This window comes from Artemia franciscana, chromosome 18, assembly GCF_032884065.1.
Source record: "Artemia franciscana chromosome 18, ASM3288406v1, whole genome shotgun sequence".
Lineage (NCBI taxonomy): Eukaryota > Metazoa > Arthropoda > Branchiopoda > Anostraca > Artemiidae > Artemia > Artemia franciscana.
This window is the reverse complement of record NC_088880.1, coordinates 26,393,458-26,417,027: the sequence shown is the minus strand read 5'-3', so window position 1 is coordinate 26,417,027 and position 23,570 is coordinate 26,393,458. Positions and strand designations below refer to the sequence as shown.

Below are 23,570 nucleotides of genomic sequence, written 5' to 3'. Positions count from 1 at the left end.
CTTCGATCCCTTGTTCTAACTTTATGATGAGATGAATGATGATGATGAGATGGGATAGCATTATCTTTTTTATTCAAATATTTTGCTACTCCGGACGTTTTAATTTGTGACATTGAGTTGATGGTTTTGTTGGTTGATGGCATTACACAAAAAAGTTACTGAAATAGAAATACCGGGTTTCCCCCAGAAATCCAGGAAAATATTTACAACTATTATCCGACAGAAAAATTTGCCACAGAAAATGGTGGTTTTCGTTAATGACTACGTGCTGAATGGGGAAACTGCGAACCGAAAATGAGAGTTTTAACTTCATCACACTTAGTCCACGCCAAAACCAAGGAGTTTAAGTGTCAGGTGGTAAAATTTCATGATGGGAGTACCTATAAACTGCTTCACCATTGTCGTGTGTGAAATCCGAATGGGGCTTATGCTGTGTCTTAGATTAAAAGTGTAATTTCAAAATACCGGTAACATAAAACGGTTGTATGAGAGGCAACATATAAACTTTGGAGGGGGCTCACCGATTGGAAATCAGATGTTCTGGCGCCCTTTTTAAGAGTCAAAAGTGATCGGAGGGTAAATAGCCTCCCTCCGTTCACGCGCTCTTTTCCCCAAATGGATCCGATTAAGATTTTGAGATAGTCATTTTGTTCAAAATAGTCCAAAGATCAGATAAAAAAATTCTGCGGTCGACACAACCCCGAAGAGCCCAGGGGAAAGGGTTGTAAGTCATACCCGGGGATATAAAAGGCTTTTATAAAGAGGTGCTCGTATAAACTTTGGAGGGGGCTCATTTAATTGCAAATCGAAAGTTCTTGTGCCCTTCCTAAGAATCAAAAGTGACCAGAGGGCTACTAGCACCCCCATGCCCTCTTCCCGAAATGCAGTCAATGAATTATGAGATAACCGTTTTATTTAAAAAAGTCAAAATATCAAATTACTATGTTTCCAGGTATTATACCCCCCAGCCCATTTAGGGCTATAATTCATGATAGTTGGCCATTATTAACATATAAGGTTCTTATGGAAGGGGTGGTCGTATAGAATTTAGAGGGGGCTCATTCAGTTAGAAATCGGAAGTTCTAGTGCCGTTTTTAAGAGTCGGAATTGACTGGAGGGTAACCAGCCACCCTCCTCATGCCCTTTTTTCCCAAGTGCATCTGATCAAAATTTTGAAATATTCATTTTTTTCAAAATAGTACAAAAGCCAGATAAATATAACTCAGGGGTTGACAAATTCCCCACAGCCTCCGGAGCAAGGGATGTAGTTTATTGAAGTTGCCCGTCGTTACCGTATACAGTTTTTGTGGTAGGGGTGGTCGTATTAACTTTGGAGGGGCTCATTTGATATGAGACTGAAAGTTCTAGTTCCTCTTTTAAGAGACAAATGTGGTAAAAGGGCAAGCAGCCCCCCCCAACCCCCTTGTCGCTAAATGCATTCGTTCAAAATTTTGAGATAATAATTTTGTTCAAAATAGTCCAAAAGCTAAATAACTATGTTTCCGTTGTTTCCCCGCACCCCTTGGATCAAGAGTTGTAAGTTATGCAAGTTCTTATTGTAACTTTGATATTGTGTTTCCTTTGTTACTTTGATAATAGTTTCGATAGATCCGTTGATGAAGTTCCGATGTTGAATAAAAAAATGGTTTAGAAATTGGGAATGTCGGAAAACTTGAAACACTGCCAAGAAAACAACGGACAGAAATTAATTAAAAAAAAAAAAACTCCGGAAAAAAAGTTTTTCAAAGAAACGTAGAGGCCATATTAAACTTATATAGATAAATCTTAGAATAAGTAAAACTTAAAATGAATATCCAAATCAAGCTTAAAACGAACAAAAATTACAACGAACAACAGTTTGGCTACTGTCCCCCTTCCTTATTACGAAAGTCTAAAGCCTACTGTGTCATTGGCGCTTTACTGAAAACTACGTATTTCTTGGATGGTTTTGGAAAGAACTAATACAATTAAACTAAATATTTGATATATAAGGACATAAATTGTTGAGAGCTTATCAGTTGAAAACTTTGTTTCCCTGTAATTTTTTTTCCAATATTCTAAAAAATACAAAAGAAAATATTTGCAATATAATTCAGTTTCAGATAAGCGCCAATGATGAAGTAGGCTTTAGACTTTTACTGTTAGGGAATGGGACAGTTGCCAATGCTGTTTTATTTGTACGTTATTGGGGGAGTATACAAGAGGAGGGGAGAATTTTGATGTTATATTCTTGCACCGTCATCGAAAATGCACACACTGATCAAATTTGGAAGTAATTGAACATTCTTTGGGAGCAATTTTAAGGTAATTAAAAATGGCTAACGAATAACAAATTTATGTGACAAACACAAAACGAGTTTGGAAAAGCCTTCGCGTTGAGGGAAATGAGTTAAAAAGCTATGAACTCATGACCTTGATTAAATAAAAAAAACAAGTTTTTTGAAATGAAAGTAAGGAGCGACATTAAAACTTAAAACGAACAGAAATTACTCCGTATATGAAAGGGGCTTTTCCTCCTCGACACCCCGCTCCTTACGCTAAAGTTTTTTATTGTTTTAAAAAGTAGAGTTGCGAGAAAGAATCAAACTTTAGCGCAAGGAGCGGGGTGTCGAGGAGGAAAAGCCCCTTTCATATACGGAGTAATTTCTGTTCGTTTTAAGTTTTAATGTCGCTCCTTACTTTCATTTCAAAAAACTTGTTTTTTTTATTTAATTTCTGAAAGTTTTTGAATTAATGCATGTCTGATTTTGGCTCTCCGTACATAAATTATTAAAATGAAATTTGCATATTAATTCTTTTTTTGGCTAAATGGCTTTCTCTTAGTTTTGATCAGACGATTTTGAGAAATAAGGGGTGGGGAAGGAGGCTTAGTTGCCCTCCAATTTTTCGGTTACTTAAAAAGGCAACTAGATCTTTTAATTTATTAACGAACGTTTTTATTAGTAAACAAAATACGTAACTTAAGAATTAACTTACGTAACAAACTTTTACATTCTTATATTTTTGATTATATATATATGAGAGGATTGGTCCCCTCGTTAATACCTTGCTCTTCACACTAAATCTTGTTTTGTCCCAATTCTTTAAGAATGACCCCTGAATCAGAAAGGCCGTAGAATAAATAGTTGAAATTACTTAATTTTTTTTTAGCATAAACAGCGAAGTATTTATCTCCTCCTAAATACCTCGCTCTTTATGCTAAAAGTATTTTTAGAACCCCTCATATGCGTAATAATCTCTGTTTATTTTAAGTTTTAATGCTTCTCCTTACTTTCAATTGAAAAAACTTTTTCATGTTTATATTTTCATTGTTTTTTTTATAGTAATGCTAGAAAGTCCTGCGCCCTTTTCATTGAATTTCTCTTCCCCCAAGAAATATTCCTCCAAGGAAAGATCCTCCCATATAGCCCCCTCCCCTGAACCCCACACCCAAACCAAAAAATCCTCTTGATAACGTCGGTACACTTCCCAGTAACTATTACTGTATGTAAACATTGGTCAAAGTTTGTAACTTGCAGCCCTCCCCCAGGGACTGTGGGGGGTAAGTCATCCCCAAAGACATAGTTATTATGGTTTTCGACTATGCGGAACAAAATGGCTATCTCAAAATTTTGATCCGTTGACTTTGGGAAAAAACGAGCGTGGGAAGGGGCCTAGGTGCCCTCTAATTTTTTGGTCACTTAAAAAGGGAACTAGAACTTTTTATTTTCGTCAGAATGAGCCCTCTTGCAACACTCTAGGACCACTTGGTCGATACGATGACCCCTGGGAAAAAAAAACAACAAAAAAAAACAACAAATAAACACGCACCCGTGATTTGTCTTCTGGCAAAAAATACGAAATTCCACATTTTTGTAGATTGGACCTTGAAATTTTTTCTAAAGGGTTCTCTGATACTCTGAATGCGATGGTGCGATTTTTTCCCCTATTTTCCAAAATAAGGCAAATTTCTCAGGCTCGTAACTTTTGATGACAAAGACTAAATTTGATGAAACGTATATATTTAAAATCAGCATAAAAATCCGATTCTTTTGATATTTCTTTTAGCATCGAAATTACGTCTTTTAGAGTTTCGTTTACTATTGAGCCGGGTCGCTCCTTACTACAGTTCGTTACCACGAACTGTTTGATTCCCATATTCGGTTAAGTTTCACTCTAATTGTTATGGGAATATTCCAACCCGCTTGGAAGTGCTTCATGGTGGTGTTCTTTCCCCGTATCTTTTCAGTATTTGTATCGCAGTGTGTTATACAAAATTATGCCCTTTCTTTTTTGTAATTTGGCAAATGTCTTTGTATTGCATATGCGGATGATATACTTCTAGATCTAGCCGTTCTAGATTTAGCCTCTCGAATTCCGTATCATCTATTTCAAAACATTTCAAAACTGTTGGTCTGTCATTGAATATTGATAAGTGTGAGTAACTAGTCTTTAATGCAAAGTCTATGCCCATTTGAAATCCGCGTTCTAACTTCTCCATCCATTATGTCTCTGATTTGTGGCGGTCAAGCATTCATATTTATTGGAATCTACTAGCTTTCCGGATCAATATTGTACGGCATATTAAAGAAAACTAAAAGCGGGTTATGGTAAAATAGTAGCTAATCGTGGTTATTATTATCGAAAAGCGCTTGCATTGCTATACACTAGTTTTTGCGACCATTCAATACTTTTCCTATCTGGTATTTCACCTATCCTGAAAAAAAGACAAGATCTGGCTGAATTGTGTATATTATATTTCCGCTATTGTAAGTTTGTTTCATCTACCCCGGTCTTATAGGAAAAAGAAAATAATTCGGTATTTCGGGGCTTCTGACATTATTACTCATTTGCGGAAGTTAGGCTCAAAATTGGAAAAGGATTATATTTTTTCTCTGGGCCCCTTCCACCTCTTAGTTCGTTTATTTTCCCATTAGTTTTCACCTGTTTTCGCTTTATAGTTGTGTTACCTCTTAGCAGTTCTTTCGTTAGTTGAGTTATGGTTGTGGTATATATGTTTTATCGCTCGTATAGTTGCGTTATTTTCAAATTATACTCCATAATAGAGAGGCTCCGAACACCCAGCATTGTATATTAAGCTCTGAATTTGACGTTTTTTTCTAACGTGACCAGATTCGTCCTGCGCCCTGCGCCCTTTTCATTGAATTTTTCTTCCTCCATGACATATTTCTCCAAGGAAAGATCCTCCCACATAGCCCCCTCCCCTCAACCCTACCCCTAAAACCAAAAAAATCCCCCTGAAAACGTCTGTACACTTCCCTATAACCATTATTATATGTAAACACTGGTCGAAGTTTGTAACTTGCAGCCCCTCCCCCAGGAACTGTGGGGGAGTAAGTCATCCACAAAGACATAGTTATTATGGTTTTCGACTATGTTGAACAAAATGGCTATCTCAAAATTTTGATCCGTTGACTTTGGGGAAAAAATGAGCGTGGGAGGGGGCCTAGATGCCCTCCAATTTTTTCGGTCACTTAAAAAGGGCACTAGAACTTTTCATTTCCGTTAGAATGAGCCCTCTTGCGACATTCTAGGACCACTCGGTCGATACGATGAACCCTGGGGAAAAGAAAGAAAAAAAAAACAAAAAAAAAAAACAAACAAATAAACACGCACCCGTGATTTGTCTTCTGGCAAAAAATACAAAATTCCACATTTTTGTAGATAGGAGCTTGAAACTTCTACAGCAGGGTTCTCTGATACGCTGAATCTGATGGTGTCATTTTCGTTAAGATCCTACGACTTTTAGGGGGTGTTTCCCCCTATTTTCCTAAATAAGGTAAATTTTCTCAGGCTCGTAACTTTTGATGGGTAAGACTAAACTTGATGAAACTTATATATTTAAAATCAGCATTAAAATGCGATTCTTTTGATGTAGCTGTTGATATCAAAACTCAATTTTTTAGAGTTTTGGTTACTATTGAGCCGGATCGCTCCTTACTACAGTTCGTTACCACGAACTGTTTGATAATATTCCGAGTTTGTACCTCTACTTGTGTCATTTTTCTTCCCTATTAAAGTTTGTTCGGAGATTTAACGTTGCACTGCTAATGAATATTTGTGTATGTTTTTTTAGCGTCCAAGGAAGCTGAAGGTATGCATCTTTATTTTCTCTTTTTGGCCTTCTCTTTATTTTGTCTTCTTTTTTCTTTTTTCTTTCTTTATTTTCTTTATTTAATAAGATATAAGGTTTACATCTTTATTTTCTCTTCTTTGACCTCTTCTTTATTTTGTCTCTCAGTTTTTCTTTCCTTTCTTTCTGGCTTGTGTAAGGACTACATAAAAAGAAATGAATCATGAAATATTAGCGTCTGGAAGTATATTTACAAGCAAGGCCGCATCCAGGGGGTAGGGGATGTGACCCCCCTCAGCCCGAAATTTTTGTTTGACTCGCAAAAACGTAACAAAAATGAATATAAACAAATGTTTGATACTTTTTTGAAAGTTTTTTTTGGAACCCCACTCCCCCCTAAAAAATCTTTTTATAAACCCCACAAAAAATATCATGAGTATGACCCTGTTTCCAAGATTCCTTTGTGTTATTTAAGGCCTCAATGAAAAATCTTAGCCTCCATTTGCCCCATTCCCCCAAGATTTTTCGTCCCCCTCATAGATTTTGAAAAATACCCTTCTTTGATATTTTCCTTGAAAATGGCTTTTTTTGTGCAATGCTGTTTCAAGGCCCCCCAGGAGGGGGTAGAGGGTTTGCCTCCTCGAAATCTTCGACCGACTCGTGAAAATATAACAAAAATGTCTATAAACAAATTTTGATGCATAATTAAGTTTTTTTGCGAACCCCCCACCAACCCAAAAAATAACCTCCTCCATCCCGAACAAAAATCCTGGATACGACCTTATTGTCGGTATTTTCGTTAAAAAGTTTGAAAAAAATTGTCCACTTCCCCCAAATTTTGACAAATGAATCTCCCTTTCTTAATTTTTGTGAATTTACTTCACTGATTCTTATTAATTAAGATTTTGAATCAATTTTATGTGCTTATTATTCTAATAGCTCATATGCTGATTAGCTGATTAAACCATGTGCTAAGATTAAGATTATCGTTAAAGTTGCGCAAAATATCCGAAAAAAAGAATGAAACGAAAAATGGTTCGCCGGAAAATGAGAGTGATTTTGATTGTAACCATGCTCTCAAGTTCACCTTACTTTAGGACTTTTAGACTTGTGATTTATGCAAATATGGTCTGTATTTATTTGTGGAATTTTTTTTTCAGCAAAAGTGATAATATAAACCCAATCTATATGGAATACCGGGAGAGGAATCTTGAATAAAAATAAAAGTTTTCGTTCAACTCTGAAGTTCAAAACTAGTATACTAGTATAGTGTGGCTTCACGCAAAATGTCCAAAAAAGGCTTGTGGAATCTTTTCATGGGGGAGATGATGCTTGAAGCCTTAAAAGTCCCTTTTAGACCCAAGAATACTAACTTCTCGGGAAGGATCATTCAAGTAGAGAGAAGTGGTTATCTTCTAACCTTCCTTCATTGAAAAGAATATAACTGAAATTTGTGTACAATATGAATGATCAGAGAGTGACAGCTCCTCCATATTACCGTATTATAGGAATATGCTAATATCTGAATTGACGCGGTAGCTAACAACCTAGTAAGAGACGATCACGTCCCTTAACAAAAAGTACACTAACCTATTACTCCAAAATATAGAGCCAGATCAAAACAAGAAATAAACTATGAGAATCGCCTTGTCTAAAACCCCTATATAGGAATCTTACCGTCCTTTGGCTTGAACATAGCATAAGAGATTTCATCATTTGTATCACCGGCACAGAGGTGGGAGAGGTGGAGGGCCTCTCATATGAATAAGATTTGTCTTTAGGATTGAAACCTCTTTTGAAAAATTTAAAAATGTTGACTTGAAATATGATCTTGGTATTAAGACTCCCCCACAAAAATGTAGGCATGATTATTCTTCTGGAGCATTGTTGTACAAATGCTGACGATAGTGCTTCGAGCGAGGAGGGTGAAATTCTCCTGGTATTTAAAATAACGCTTAATGGTTTTAAAATGGTCCGATAAAAAAAATCAATAATAGTTGAACTTTAAGAGTGACAATCAAACTTATAACGAATAAAATCTTTAACCGATTTAACGAAACACAGTTAAATTCTTAAATTAAGGACATTGAAATTTTCAAAAAGCCGCGGAGGGGGGGGGGTAGCATAAAAACATTAATTACTTTGTAGAATCCCGATCAGATAAGGTTGGGTAGACTGGGACCCGGCTTCTAAAGAATAACTACCTTATATATAATTCTGGTTATAGATGGAGCCTGAAGCATCAGAGGGTGTTGTGGATACAAGCATCCCTATCTCTATCGAAGAAGGAGAACCAGTTATTGGAGAATCTCAAGAAGCTGAACTCTTGGATGCTATGAGAGAACCATCTCCCGGTGGTAAACTAAGACCCTCCCAGTCTGAACTCAGTTTGACGTCACTGTCTGGCATGTCTGCTGTCAATAGTCCCCAAGGTACTAATAGTATCTTATATGGGCAGGTATCGAGCCCTAATATGGGAAGATCCATGATTTTTGTAAGTGTTTTAGTATTTCAACAAAGAAATTAAAAAAATAATATAATTTCTAATTTTAATAGCAGTTAATAATATATTCATGTTATATATATATATATATACATATATATATATATATAGTAATAAAGATCCTCTTTCACTTTCTCATTCAACCTTATATGTACTACTGTCCAACAGTGTGGCTATCAACATTCTCACAGGCCAAAGAGCCTTTGAAAGGGTATAAAGTTTTGTAATTTTTTCTCTGTTACCTCGTAATAAATTACTATTACTACTACTACTTCCTACTCTGGGAACTTCCTCCCAGGAAGTTCCCATTTCTTTTAAATCTTTATTTATGACATCCTCCCAACCCAGACGAAGACGACCTGCTTTCCGTGTAGCCCCAGACGGTTGGCCAAAAAGGACAATCTTTGGCAATCTGTCATCCTTCATCCGCAGACCGTGGCCTAGCCATCTCAACCTTTCTTTCATAGCCCTAGAAAGCGGGATTGAACCACATTTTTTGTACAACCTACTGTCTGAAATACGGTCAGTCAGCCGGGTACCCAGAACAATCCGTAGGCAGTTTCTCCGGAAAACATCAAGTAAATTTTCATCTGCTTTTCGGAGCGCCCATGCTTCAGGGTCATATTTGACCACTGTCATCACTGTAGCTTCCAATATTTTAATTTTGGTTTGTATACTTATCTTTCTATTCTTCCAAACTTTTTTTTAACTGTGAAAAAACACCCTGAGCCTTAGCTATTCTACTTTTAACATCTTCACTGCTCACACCATCTTTACTAATAATACTACCAAGGTAAGTGAAGCTCCCAACCAGATCAATCTTTTCGTTACCCAACGTCACCTTTTCATCTTCACTTATTCCTAGCCTTAGTGACTTAGTCTTCTTAACATTAATTTTCAAGCCTATTCTGGCACCCTGAACTCGAAAAAACCTCTAAAAATTCATTCATTTTGCTCACACTTTCATCTAATATACTTAAATCATCAGCATAATCTAAGTCCAGGAGCGTTTTCCCTCCCCATTTGATTCCGTGGTCTCCAATTGCCTTTCCTGTGCTCCTTAAGACAAAGTCCATCAAAATTATTCATATAAAGGGGGATAGAACACAACCCTGCTTAACTCCTGATTTAATACAAAACCAGTTGCTAACCTCATTTCTTACCTTAACCGCAGCAGTATTATTCTTGTACATAGCACAAATCACTTTAATGTATTTTTCCGGTATACCATATAAGGATAAGATCTTTGCTAATGCTCTTCTATTAACAGAATCGGAAGCTTGCTCATAATCGATAAAACTAAGGACCACAGGTGTTTGACAACGAAGAGACTTATCCTCTACCTTTTCTAAAACCGCACTGTTGTTCCCTTAAAACTTTGTCTTCAGCATCTCTCAGTCTAAAAAGTATCATATTACTAAAAAATTTGTTACCTACAGAGACCAGACTAATGCCTCGATAATTACGGCACTCACTCTTGTCACCTTTCTTATACAGTGGTTTAATTAAGGTTATCCTAAAATCATTAGGTACTTCCTCTTTTTTAAAAATCATATTGATAATCTTCAGTAGCTTATTCCTAACCTCAGAGCCAGCATATTTAAGAAACTTATTTATCACACTATCAGCAACTGGAGCCTTATTATCTTTTAATCCTTTTAGTACTGTCGCTAATTCTTCCTCACTAAACAAATCTTCCTATCTTTTCCTGCTACTGTATCTCGGTTTAGCACATTCTCAAAATGTTCCGCCCATCTTTCTTTAACTTTTTCCTTATCACTAATTGTGGCCCCATTCCTATCTTTAGCTGGGACTAGTCCGGATTGACTACTCCCTTTCAATTTATTAACATGCCTGCATAATATTTTACTATTATGCCATCTAGCTGCATCTTCCAGATCCTCGGCAATTTCATCCATGGCCTCCACTTCACATCTCCTTAGTTCATATTTTAACGCTTTCTCACTTTCTTTACATTCCTTTTGTTTTCATACGATCTATCACTCAGATAATTCTTGTACAAATCCCTTCTACTCTCTATTAAACATAAAGCTTTTTCACTAATATTCCTAGTTGCAGTCTTAGCACTCTTCCATAAGACACCATTAGCAACTTCACAAATTGTTGTTTTCTAAAATTATTCCATCCATCTTCCACGTTGTCAAATTTTAAACTCTCAAGTTTAGTATTCAACTGTTCCTGGAAGGTTTTTCTCGAATTTTTATCCTGGAGTCTACCAACATCATAACTTTCTGGGAGGTAGTTACCCCTCCGAAATTTCAGCTCTAAATTAACCTTAGACACTACTAGATGGTGATCTTTACTTTGAACATCAATAACAGCACTCCCAACACCCTAGTATCTTGTATTGATCCTGCTAGTCTTAGGTTTCCAATAACATAATCAATAAGGTTTGCTATCTTACCATCACGTAAATACCATGTCAACTTATGGGCCATTTTGTGACCAAACACTGTATTGGTTATAACTAGGTTGTTATACCTACAAAATTGCAAAAGTCTATAGCCATTACTGTTTTCTTTTCCTACACCAAATTTACCCAGGCTAGGATACCACTTATCCCTATTTCTACCTACCTGGGTGTTAAAATCTCCTAGCAAAAACACCATATTTCTACCTGGTACCCTGTCTATTTGCTCCTGTAAAAATTCACCTGAGTCACTAGTATCTCCGTCAGTAGGTTATTTCATATAATTTAAAATAATATTTAATATATTTAACACATATGGGGGCAAACACCACAAAGACGGTGAATAAACTCTCAAGTCCTCTAGGCTATTCAGGTAATTAAGCCGAATAAATATAAGAATACTCCATTATTTCGGCCGATGTGATTCACAGAATTCCAAATGACAAAATGCCATGTTCAAAAATCAATTAATTTGATATAATATCCGAGTAAGCTAGGGCGGTGGACAATAATATATTTCAGATGGCATAAACAATAAGTTACCAACAACTGACTGACGCACCAATCCGCCTAAGGCCATCACAAATGCGCATTCTCCTCTATCCCAACCTATCTTAAAGTTCCCCTCTTTACACCCTCTCCAATTCTTTCGACCTCTTACGACCCTAATCCTCGACCTAATCCTCCCTTACGACCTCTTTCCAGCCCATTCTTGGACGACCTTCTTTTTGTCTGGCCCTAGATGGATGGCCAAAGAGGATGATCTTTGGCAATATGTCATCCTTATTCCACAAAATGTGTCCTAGCCATCCCAACTTTTATGTCATTATTGTCTTAAAAAGCGGTTTAGCACCATATTTTTGTTCAGCTTACTGTTTGAGATACGGCCGGTCAGACAGTCGCTCAAACCATTACATGGGCAATTCCTCTGGAATTTTTTTTTTAGCAAACCCTCCTTCGTCTTCAGAAGTTATCATGTTTCAGAACCAATTTTGATCACTGTATCACGTTAGCTTCCAATATTTTAGTCTTTTGATTTGCAGACTTATCTTCATATTTTTCCAAACTTTCTTCAACTTTGAATTTGGCTATTCTACTCTCGACTGCATCCACCATATCAAACAGTTTGTGGTAACGAACTGTATTAAGGAGTGACCCGGCTTAATAGTAACCGAAAATGTAAAAAAACAGAATTTTGATACCGCTAGATTTGAAATTTCATTTTAATGCTGCTTTTAAATATATAAGTTTCATCAAGTTTAATCTTACCTATCAAAAGTTACGAGCCTGAGAAAATTTGCCTTATTTTTGAAAATAGGGGGAAACACCCCATAAAAGCCATAGAATCTTAACGAAAATCACATCATCAGAATCAGCTTATCAGAGAACCTTACTGTAGTATTTTCAAGCTCCTATCTACAAAAATGTGGAATTTTGTATTTTTTGCCAGAAGACAGATCACGGATGCGTGTTTATTTGTTTGTTTGTTTGTTTTTTTCCCAGGGTTGATCGTATCGACCCAATGATCCTAGAGTGTCGCAAGAGGGCTCATTCTAACGGAAATTGAAAGTTCTAGTGCCCTTTTAAGTGACCATAAAAATTGGAGGGTGCCTAGACCCCCTCCCACGCTCATACGTGGGGGGATCTTTCCATGTAGGAATTCGTCAGGGGGAAGAGAATTGTGCTGTGTTGATTGGTGATGTCAACGCTGTCGCCCCATAAAATACAGTCTTTATCCACTTTAGACTTTGATTCTGAGTAATCTGAGTCATTAGACCCAGAATAAGGAGTACATGATGGATAAAATTGCCAAAGGTTTTGCTAACCCATTTTAATATCAGTCATTATTTCTGGGTTTTCAAATTACGAGGCCAAAATGTCTACGCAGCTTTGGAACCACATTTAAACGTAGCAAAGTTTAAACATTAGGCTGATATAGTACAAAAATTGCTTTAAATATGTAACGATTTAAGAATACAACTGACATCTTTTCTTTGTCGACCTCCTACTCTCTCTCTGACTCGGAATCCCAAATAATTGGTACGCACATGCAGCTTTTGAACCTCATTGAAATGCTGAAAAATTTAAAAAATTAAGCTGGTATGGTACAAATTTTACTACGCTTTTAGTTGTATCACGAATACTACTGACACCCTTTTCTTTCCCGGCCTCCTACTCACTCTTAGACTCTGGATCTGAATAATTTATACGCACATGCAGCTTTTGAACCTCATTGAAATGCTGCAAAATTTAAAAAAATAAGCTAGTATGGTACTAATTGTGCTACACTTTTAGTTGTATCAGGAATACTACTGACACCCTTTTCTTTCCCGGCCTCCTACTCACTCTTAGACTCTGGATCTGAATAATTTATACGCACATGCAGTTTTTGAACCTCATTGAAATGCTGCATAATTTGAAAAATTAAGCTGGTATAGTACAAATTGTGCTCAGCTTTTTTTCCGTTAGTTTCACAACTGTCACAGAACAGATAGAAAATTACGATCTGGGCTATAAATTTGCACATTAGGGGGGGGGATAAAGTATTTGGACAGTAAAAAGTAAGTAATTCTTACTACATAATATGCACAATAATTATACCTAATAAATTAGGCATGCAGACCCGCTATACTTTACCATTACAATTCGCTCCGAGAGAAAATATGTGTCTAATCTTCTCTTTTACTCCAAATATTATTTCCCGCAATAAGAGGATGCTATTGACACCTTTTTCTTACCCGACCTCCTACTCACTTTCAGACTCTGAATCTGAGTTAGTAATCTCAATGAAAAGCACGTGATAAAAAAATAAGAAAAGAATTTGCCGAAGTTTTTCCACCGTATTTTAATATGAATTATTATTTTTGTATTTTCAAACTGCAAGGCCCAGATACATATCATAGCTATGCGTTTCGTAGCTGCATATCACCGAATATAATTTAGCAAGAGACTTTCTATTGTATCTACCTCGGTTAGCAACAATTTTAGAGTAACCATGTGATTCTATTATCTTGAAGAGTTGAAAGTAAGTGGAAAATTGTAAAGAGAAAAAGAATAAAAGGTAAAAAATGAACCCACTGTAGATTTGTAAAAGAAGTAAAAATCAAAAGTAAATAAAATAAAACAGTAAAGTAAAAAGCCAAAAACAAAGAATTATAAAAGGAAATGAAGTAAATATCAAACAGTTCGTGGTAACGAACTGTAGTAAGAAGCGACCCGGCTCAATAGCAAACGAAAGTCTAAAAAATGGAATTATCGTATTTTTATGCTGATTTCAAATATATAAGTTTCATGAAATTTAGTCTTACCCATCAAAAGATGCGATCGTGTTTATTTGTTTTTGTTGTTGTTGTTTTTTTCCAGGGATGATCGTATCGACCCAGTGGTCCTAGGATGTCGCGAGAGGGCTCATTCTAATGGAAGTGAAAAGTTCTAGCGCCCTTTTAAAGTGACCAAAAACATCGGAGGGCACCTAGACCCCCTCCCACGCTTATTTTTTCCCAAAGTCAACAGATCAAAATTTTGAGATGGCCATTTTGTTCAGCATAGTCCAAAAACATAGTAAGATGTCTTTGGGGACGACTGACTCCCCTTTAGTTCCAGGGGGAGGGGCTGCAAGTTACAAACTTTGACCAGTGTTTACATACAGTAATGGTTATTGGGAGGTGTACAGAAATTTTCAAGGGGACTTTTTTGGTTGAGGGGCGTCGAGGGGAGGGAGCTACGTTGAAGGATCTTTACTTGGACGAACTTTTCATGGGAGAAGAGAAATTCCATGAAGGGGGCGCAGGATTTTCTAGCATTATTAAAAAAAAACAATGAAAAAATAAATTAAAGCATTAAAACGAGTTCTTTTATTGTTTTAAAAAGTAGAGTTGTGACAAAGAGTCAAACTTTAGCGTAAAAAGCGGGGCGTTGTGGAGGGGACAACCCCTTTCATATACAGAATAATTTCTGTTCGTTTTAAGTTTTAATGTCGCTCCTTACTTGCAGTGAAAAAAACTTGTTTTTTTTTATTTAATAAGGAGTAAAGAATGAAAAAAACTAAGTTTATTACATATTCTATATTTTACTGTTCCATATTCTATGCTAGGAAGGAAGGAAAGGTAAAAGGAAGTTGAAATGAAAAATTGTAAAAGGAAAAGAAAAATATTAAAAAACAGAGAACAAATCTACTTCTGTGGATTTGTAAAAGAACATAAAAACAAAAAATTAAACAAACAAAATAGCAAAGTAAACAACATTTTATATGTTTTTACTGTTCTATTTTCTATGTTGTTCCATATTTTTGATGTCTATAATGCATGTAAAAAAAAGTTGCGAGCAGGGCTGTATCCAAGATTTTTTTTTCGGGGTGGTGGTGGTACAGAAGTATTATTTCAGAGCGAGGGGGGAGCGACAAAAATAACTTTAAAAATGCATCAAAAATTAGTTTATATTCATTTTTGTTACGTTTTTGAGAGTCGGAGAAAAATTTTAGGGGGGGGAGGGTTGCGAGGGGAGAATATTTGTGGAAGTTTCATTAAGCTCCCCTGTATAAGTGTCTAGAATTTAAAATACTGTTCTTAGGTTACTTTGTTCTTTTTAGGGTACTAAGAATGATTCTCAGTACGGTAGTTCAGGTTCTCTTACTTCAGTGCAAGGACTAGGACCTTTGGCAGCCAGCGAAGATTTGGAGAAGGATCATTCGATTTTAATACATGGATCTTGTCTAACCGCTGAAGATAGACAGAGGATTCAAACATTTGTTAATGAGTTTTACCTGAAATGTTTATTGCCCTTTATTGAAGGACAGATGAAAAGTCTTTACCAGACGGTAATTTTTTATATTCTTTCTTGTTTTGTTTTTTCTTTTACGTTGTTTTTTAGTTTATAGTATTATTTTACCTTTATTTTAGACGCAACTACTAGGAATTTATTCATGACATTGTGACTGATCTTCTAAAGTAAATAATTTTGTCTGTCTTTTCAGCTTTTTTCTTTTTTTTTATTTAAAGGTAAAGCAGCGAGTATTGCGAGTTGTTTTTTATCATGCTTTAATTCTCGCCATGCGTCTATCCTCGAAGAGGAAATTAAACCCCTGTTCACCCTATCAAACAGTTCGTGGTAACGAACTGTAGTAAGGAGCGACCCGGCTCAATAGTAACCAAAACTCTAAAAAATGGAATTTTGATACCAATACCTACATCAAAAGAATCGCATTTTAATGCTGATTTTAAATATATAAGTTTCATCAAGTTCAGTCTTACCCATCAAAAGTTACGAGCCTGAGAAAATTTGCGTTATTTTAGAAAATAGGGGGAAACGCCCCCTAGAAGTCATAGAATCTTAACGAAAATCACACCATCAGATTCAGCGTATCAGAGAACCCTCCTGTAGAAGTTTCAAGCTCCTATCTAAAAAAATGTGGAATTTTGTATTTTTTGCCAGAAGGCAGATCACGGATGCGTGTTTATTTGTTTTTTTTTTTTTTTTTTTTTTTTTTTTTTTTTTTTTTTTTTTTTTTTTTTTTCAGGGGTGATCGTATCGACCCAGTTGTCCTAGAATGTTGCAAGAGTGCTCATTCTAACGGAAATGAAAAGTTCTAGTGCCCTTTTTAAGCGACCAAAAAAATTGGAGGGCACCTAGGCCCCCTCCCACGCTAATTATTTTACCAAAGTCAACGGATCAAAATTCTGAGATAGCCATTTTATTCAGCATAGTCGAAAAACCTTATAACTATGTCTTTGGGGACGACTTACTCCCCCACAGTCCCCTTGGGAGGGGCAACAAGTTACAAACTTTGACCAGTGCTTACATATAGTAATGGTTATTGGGAAGTGTACAGGCGTTTTCAGGAGGATTTTTTGGTTGGGGGAGGGGTTGAGAAGAGGAGGATATGCTGGGGGAACTTTCCATCAATAGTTTGTCATGGGGGAAGAAAATCTCCATGAAGGGAGCGCAGTATTTACTAGCATTATTTAAAAAAAACAATGAAAAAATAAATATGAAAAAGTTCTTTCAGCTGGAAGTAAGGAGCAGCATTAAAACTTAAAACAAACAGAAATTGTTACCCATTTGAGGGGCTCACCTCCTCCTAATACCTCGCTCTTTACGCTAAAGTATTTTTAGTAATTTCAACTATTTATTCTACGGCTTTTGTGATTCTGGGGTCATTCTTAATGAATTGGGACAAAATTTAAGCTTTAGTGTAAAGAGCGAGGATCTGACAAGGGGGCGAACCCCCTCATATATGTAATAAAAATATGAGAATACAAAAGTTCTTTACGTAAGCTAATTTATAAGTTACGTAAATCTTTTACTAATAAAAATATTCGTAAAAAATTGAAAATTCTAGTTGCCTTTTTAATTAACCAAAAAATTGGAGGGCAACTAGGCTTCCTCCCCCGCTCTTTTTTTCTCAAAATCATTCGATCAAAATTATGGGAAAGCCATTTAGCCAAAAAAAAAAAATGCAAATTTTGTTTAATTATTTCTCTGCGGAGAGCCAAAATCAAAACATGCATTGATTCAAAAACGTCCAGAAATTAAATAAAAAAAACAATTTTTTTTTAACTGAAAGTAAGGAGCGACATTAAAACTTAAAACGACCAGAAATTACTTCGTATATGAAAGAGGCTGCTTCCTCATCAACGCCCCGGTCTTTACGCTAAAGTTTTTTACTGTTTTAAAAAGAAGAATTGAGAGAAAGATTCAAACTTTAGCGTAAAGAGCGGGGCGTTGATGAGGAAGCAGCCTCTTTCATATACGAAGTAATTTCTGGTCGTTTTAAGTTTTAATGTCGCTCCTTACTTTCAGTTAAAAAAACTTGTTTTTTTTTATTTAATACATGGAAGAGGCTATTGCTTGGCAAACAGTTATTCTTAATAAGAATGCTAATTTTGCGCAACACTTGTAAGAATCTTTTTGTCGAACCCTTGTGGTAAATAAGTCATTTTTTGGTAAAATTGCATAAGTATTACTTATTACTAACATTTGTCTATTATTTTTAAATTTATTATGCATATAATTCATGTATCTATTTATTTATATGTTTTAATCTCATATATATATATATATATATATATATATATATATATATATATATATATATATATATATATATATATATATATATATATTTATATATTTATATATGTATAATTATTATAAATATAATTTATTTAATATTTATAATTTTGTATATATCATTTAGTAATATGGTTAATATTTAATAATACGATTTTTTTTATTTCAATGACGAAATATTTAAAAAAATTTACCTGCATTATTCAGGTCAGATTCTTTTCTTTTAGTCTTTATCAAATTGTATATTGTATTTCTAGGCAATGAATAGAAAAAACGCTCAAACATCAATTTTCAGTGCTACAAGGCGATTTTTTGGTTCCACAAAAACAAAACAAGGAATCCTTCCTGGAACTGGTGTGTAAGTTAGTCTTTCATCATCTTATATTTGTGAATGTGCCAAAAGGAGTAAAATTCTAGTTGAGGGGCTTCTTGCTATCTTGGAAATTCGTTGGTTTAGGTAAATGAAACTTTCAGTAATGAATCCGAGGCCTGAAATATACCCTGGGAAGTTGTTGTCAAGCTGCTACCTCCATTATTTACCTATTTCTAGGGTTTAGAAGATTGAATTGATAATAGTTCTAAATCTGTCTGACTTTGACAAAAAATGTTCACATTAATTTAGGGTTTTCAGTCACGTTTTTATTGACTGTTATTTTTGAAAATGCAGTTCCTATTATTTCAGTAGGATTTTTAGCTTCATTAAGGTTCTTTTACTATATTTAGGAAATGAATTTGCTAATCTTTAACACCTTAACAACCAAGATTGCACAAAGGTATGAATCGTTTTTATTGGCTCCTATTTTTAAAATTTCAATTTCTATTATTTCAGCATGATTTTTAGCCATATTTCAGCCTTTTTTTTAAATTTAAGAAGTAAATTCACACATATCTTTAACATCTTATGAGCCAAGGTTATACAAAAGCATTGAGTGAATAAAAAAAATTTATTGTGCCTTATTTGAGCAGCAAATCTATTTTACAAGGTTTCAGTTTTCAGAATGAGTTGATTTATGTGCTTCAAAATATCTTCACTGAGGCTGGGGATCATTTAGGCTTTGGGTACATTCCTGAGAATTTTATTTTTCAAACTCTACTACTCGTACTTTCCAAGATAGCAAAAAGCCCCTAAACTCAATTTCACTTCTACTTTTTATTATTATTATTATTACTTTTTATTATTTACTTTTGATAATTTTACTTTTACTCTAAAACAAAAAAAAAAAAAAAATCCAAATTCAAGGCAGAGCATGCTGAATTTTTTGTCTTCCAAGAAAAGAATATTGGGAAGGAAAGAAGTGGGAAGGGAAGCTGCTTCCTTCTTATTACACTTAATCAAGATTGCACAAAAATTATGAGGCTTAAGGCACTTTCATTGAGCCTCATTTCAGCAGTGAATCTATTTATCAAGGTCTCAAAATTATAACACAAAAGGTGTCAAACGTCACCTATAGTCACTAGACCTTAGAGAGGGAAGGGGTGTAGGTAGGCACTTCGAATACCTCTCCAAGGGATTGTTGAGGCTTTGGATCATTTCTGAATGTTTCATTCACTTGAATTGGCCACTTTCCAAGACAGACTAAAGATCCTTATCTAGAATTCTACCCCAGAAAGGTTTCAGCATGTAAGACCTGTGTATGTAGGTCCTATAAAATTTGGATGAACTTACATCTGGATCTTGGAGCCAGATCCTGGAATTTGGATCTGATCTTGGAAAAAAAAGAAATGTAAAAAAAAGAACTACATGGTTTGTATAGTTTTGACTGAGTATGAAAAGTAGGCGGAGTACTTGGAAAGCTACGAAAGCTAGTAGCCCTGCTTTTTTGAGGTGCTGTTTGAGGTGTATAACACAAAAGGTGTCAAAGGTCACCTATAGAGAACCTATTGTCACCTATGTCAAAGGTCAACCTATAGAGGGGGAAGGGATGGAGGTAGGTACTTCGAAATACCTCTCCAAGGGATTGTTGAGGCTTGAATCATTTCTGAATGTTTTATTTACTTGAATCGGCCACTTTCCAAGACAGATTAAAGGTTCTTATCTAGAATTCTACCCCAGAAGGGTTTCAGTATGTAAGGTTTGTGCATGTGCCTCCTGTCAAATTTGGATGATCTGTATCTTGGAACCAGATCTTGGAACCTGGATCCGATCTTGGAAAAAAAGAAAAGCAAAAAAAACATGGTGTGCATAGTTTTGATTAAGTATTAAAAGTAGGCGGAGTACTTGAAAAGCTACGAAAGCTAACAGCCCTGCTGTTATGGGTTGCCCACTAGATATCAGACCTCTAAAATAGCTTATTATTCTTCTTACTTCGTAAATATTAGGACAATTTCCTCAACGTAAATGCTTATTTAGACCAAGACCAATACCAACTCTAAAGCAGTGAAAGTCCCCTTTTTGTTATAATTTACATAAACCGTCAAATATATGTGATAAATTGTATCTAAAACGTAAGTATTGGTGCTGGTTCACGAAAATGGGGGAGGGTGGATAAATTATATTTTTCGTAATCTAGAGGAGGAGACAAGTTTTTTTCAATGAAAATACCAAAATGAAGGTATTCTAATATGAAAATACCACAAGGAGGAAGGGGTGAGAAAAAATCTAGAAGGCACGTACCTTCCTGCCTCCTCCCCTCAATCAGTACCATTGAATGCAGTGATAGTTATAGTTTTTACCAGAAAATATTTTGTTCTCTCCCCTTCTCCATTTGACAATTATTTTGCGCGTAAAGCTAATTAGGCTGAAAAAGAGTGGGATGTACCTTTCGGTTAGATACTAGATAGTTAAGAGAAATCTTTTCTGCTATTTTGCCCCTAAGGGATGTTCATCTAAATTACGCCTGTCCCATCTGTTTTAATTTCGTTTAGCGATAGTTGATGGTGTCGAATATGGTGCTCATTCTATTTTCTATAATTTTCTCTAATATTATATTTTAGGTTATGTTGTAAACTATACCGTATTATATTTTAGATTATTTTATTAATATCATCTAATAGTATACTTTTTCCTAATGTTATATCTAATAATAAAATCTTACATTTTCTGTTAATATATATTTCTTTTTTTAGTAAATGTAGCACTTGCATGCTACTATAAACTTAGAAATTTCAGTAATCCAGTCTGTTGCTTTTGGTTCCTTTTCTTACTATACATATATTTTTGAGCTGACTACTCTGATAATAATAATTAAATATTTTCGTAGACCACACTGCTTTTTCATTTACGAAAGAGAGTTTAAGAGAGAAAAAGCAGGTTTAATTTAAATAAAGCAGTGACAGGCGTACTAAAACAAACTAAAAACAATTCCACACAACAACAACAAAAAGCAACAACAACAAAATTCTGAATGTTTTGACTCTACATCCGGGAGCCATTATCAATGGAAAACAAAATCTGCTCCCGGATATGGAGTCAAAATATTCGGAATGTTAATTAATAAATGTTTCGTTGTCGCTTTGTTTTTAGTATGTTTTAATACGCCTGTCACTGCTTTATTTAAATTAAATCCGTTTTTTTTTCTCTCTCTTAAACCTTCTATTATAATAATTATTTACTATGATGGAAAATCAGTATGGCTGCTGCCCCCCCCCCCGTTCTGGAGACACTCCTGCTGAGAAGCGGCATTTTCCCCCAGAATTTTTCATTCCTCGTTTTATGGCTTTCAGTATATATTATTAAATGAATTTATTTTTCATTTTCTAACTTTTTGCGGTATTTTAAAGTCTAGAAAACATAAAAAAAGCACACACACGCACAAAAAAATATTAGTTCAGACAGTTAGTTGTTAAAAGCAGTAGATGAGATTAAATCCTTTTCTACTTTCTCAGAATAGATATGACCCTGCTTAAAGTTGTCGTTTTTCCCCTAGAAATATATCATTCCTCATTTGTTGGCTTTGGTCAGTAATTGGAAAATGAATATGTTTATTCCATTTTTTTTCTCTTTTATGGTATTCTAAAGCCTTGAATAAAGAGAGAAAAAAAAATCTTACTTCAAATATTAGGTTATTAATAGCATTGGAAAGATCAATGCGATTTGTCACATTCTTCTTCTGTTTTGCTCTCGCTTAAAATTTACATCTTGTAACTTAACATCTTTTTAAAATGATTTGACTGATTATTATAGAAAAGTTTTGGCAATTTGTGATTAGTTTCAGTTGAATTCTGTAAGTTTAAATCGATTTAGTTTTAAAGTTTTTTGTCAAAACGTTCTTGAAAATGATATAAGACATTTTACCAGGTAATACTGGTAAAAAACATGATTTAAAACTAGAAATGAAAATGTTTTACCGGCTTGAAGTAGAAATATTTTGAATATAGAATTAGAAATAAAGAAACACTAGAATCTAGAAATTTAAACTGGATAGAGAAATAAATTGAACTAGAAATAAAGAGCCTACTCGAACTCAAGAAGTATTAAGCATGGTAAAGGTTCACTCACTTATAGAAGCAAATAGAAATATTTCAAACATAGAACTAGAAATGGAAATGAAAACCGGAAACTAGTAACTAGAAAAAGAAATTGATAAAACCAGAAATAAAGAGCCTACTGAACTTAAAAGGTATTAACCACATTTTGACGCTTTACTTTTCCTCGTATCAATATTTCATTGGAACCCATTTTTGAAAATGATATGATGTAAAGTGCTAGCTATTAATTGGTTAAAACATGATTTTAACTTTAAAAATAAAGATAGTCTAATTAAAAAACATAAAAAATATGTCTAAAACATATAGGGCTAAAGCTGTGTCTAATATGTACGTAGAATAGTGTTTTCTGTCAGTCACAAGTTTTCCTCTCTATGCTATTCGTCCCCGGTTATTTTTCTTTTTTTTTGTGATCAAAATGTGTCAAAAATATATATGGCTAAAACTGTGTCTAATATTTCTCCAAAATAGCATCTCAAACATGTCTAAAATATTTAAAAAGTCTAAAATAGGTCTTAAAAAAAAGAAAAAGAAAGCTGAATTGAATCAAATAATATTATTTTTAGGTACCAGTTTGACTCACCACCTTTACAAGTCCGAAGGTTAGCAGACTTGGCGTTTATGTTAGGTCATTACGATCTTGCTTATGAATGCTATCATACTGCCAAAAGGGACTTTGAAAGTGACCAAGCCTGGATATACTTTGCTGGTGCTCTCGAGATGGCAGCCCTGTCTGTGGCTCTTCATAATATTGCAAATCCAAGTGCGACTAAGCCAGTTCCATTCCGATACTTTGATACTGCGTTTAATACATACAGCAACATTGCCAAGTTAGTAAATACAGCTCATTCTCATATTCCTCGTTTTGATATTTTTCTTTTTTTTCTTCACTAACACTACTACTAGCAACTCACTGGAGCATCAAGCCGCCAGAAGCCAACTTTGCTCTGGACGTTCCTCCTCCATCCCAGTCTATTTAAAGCTTCACTCTCTACCTCCCCATGAAGCTACAATTGTTCTTTAAATACTTCTTTATGACCTTTCCCCACCCATTCAGGGACGAGCTGCTT

At 35.0% G+C, this 23,570-nt stretch overlaps 1 protein-coding gene across 4 annotated transcripts in view; it reads left to right on the top strand.

Annotated features, from left to right (window-relative positions):
- The window catches only part of LOC136038815 (trafficking protein particle complex subunit 8-like), a 109,199-nt gene that overhangs the window by 22,880 nt on the left and 62,749 nt on the right, over positions 1 to 23,570 (top strand). For 2 of the 4 annotated variants that reach the window (XM_065722206.1, XM_065722204.1), the window contains exons 6-10: positions 6,077 to 6,094; positions 8,301 to 8,567; positions 15,596 to 15,823; positions 18,333 to 18,433; positions 23,067 to 23,330. In XM_065722206.1, the coding sequence (XP_065578278.1) occupies positions 6,077 to 6,094; positions 8,301 to 8,567; positions 15,596 to 15,823; positions 18,333 to 18,433; positions 23,067 to 23,330 (878 nt within the window). The remainder of the gene's footprint in view (positions 1 to 6,076; positions 6,095 to 8,300; positions 8,568 to 15,595; positions 15,824 to 18,332; positions 18,434 to 23,066; positions 23,331 to 23,570) is intronic. The other 2 variants (XM_065722207.1, XM_065722205.1) reach the window with 1 other exon arrangement.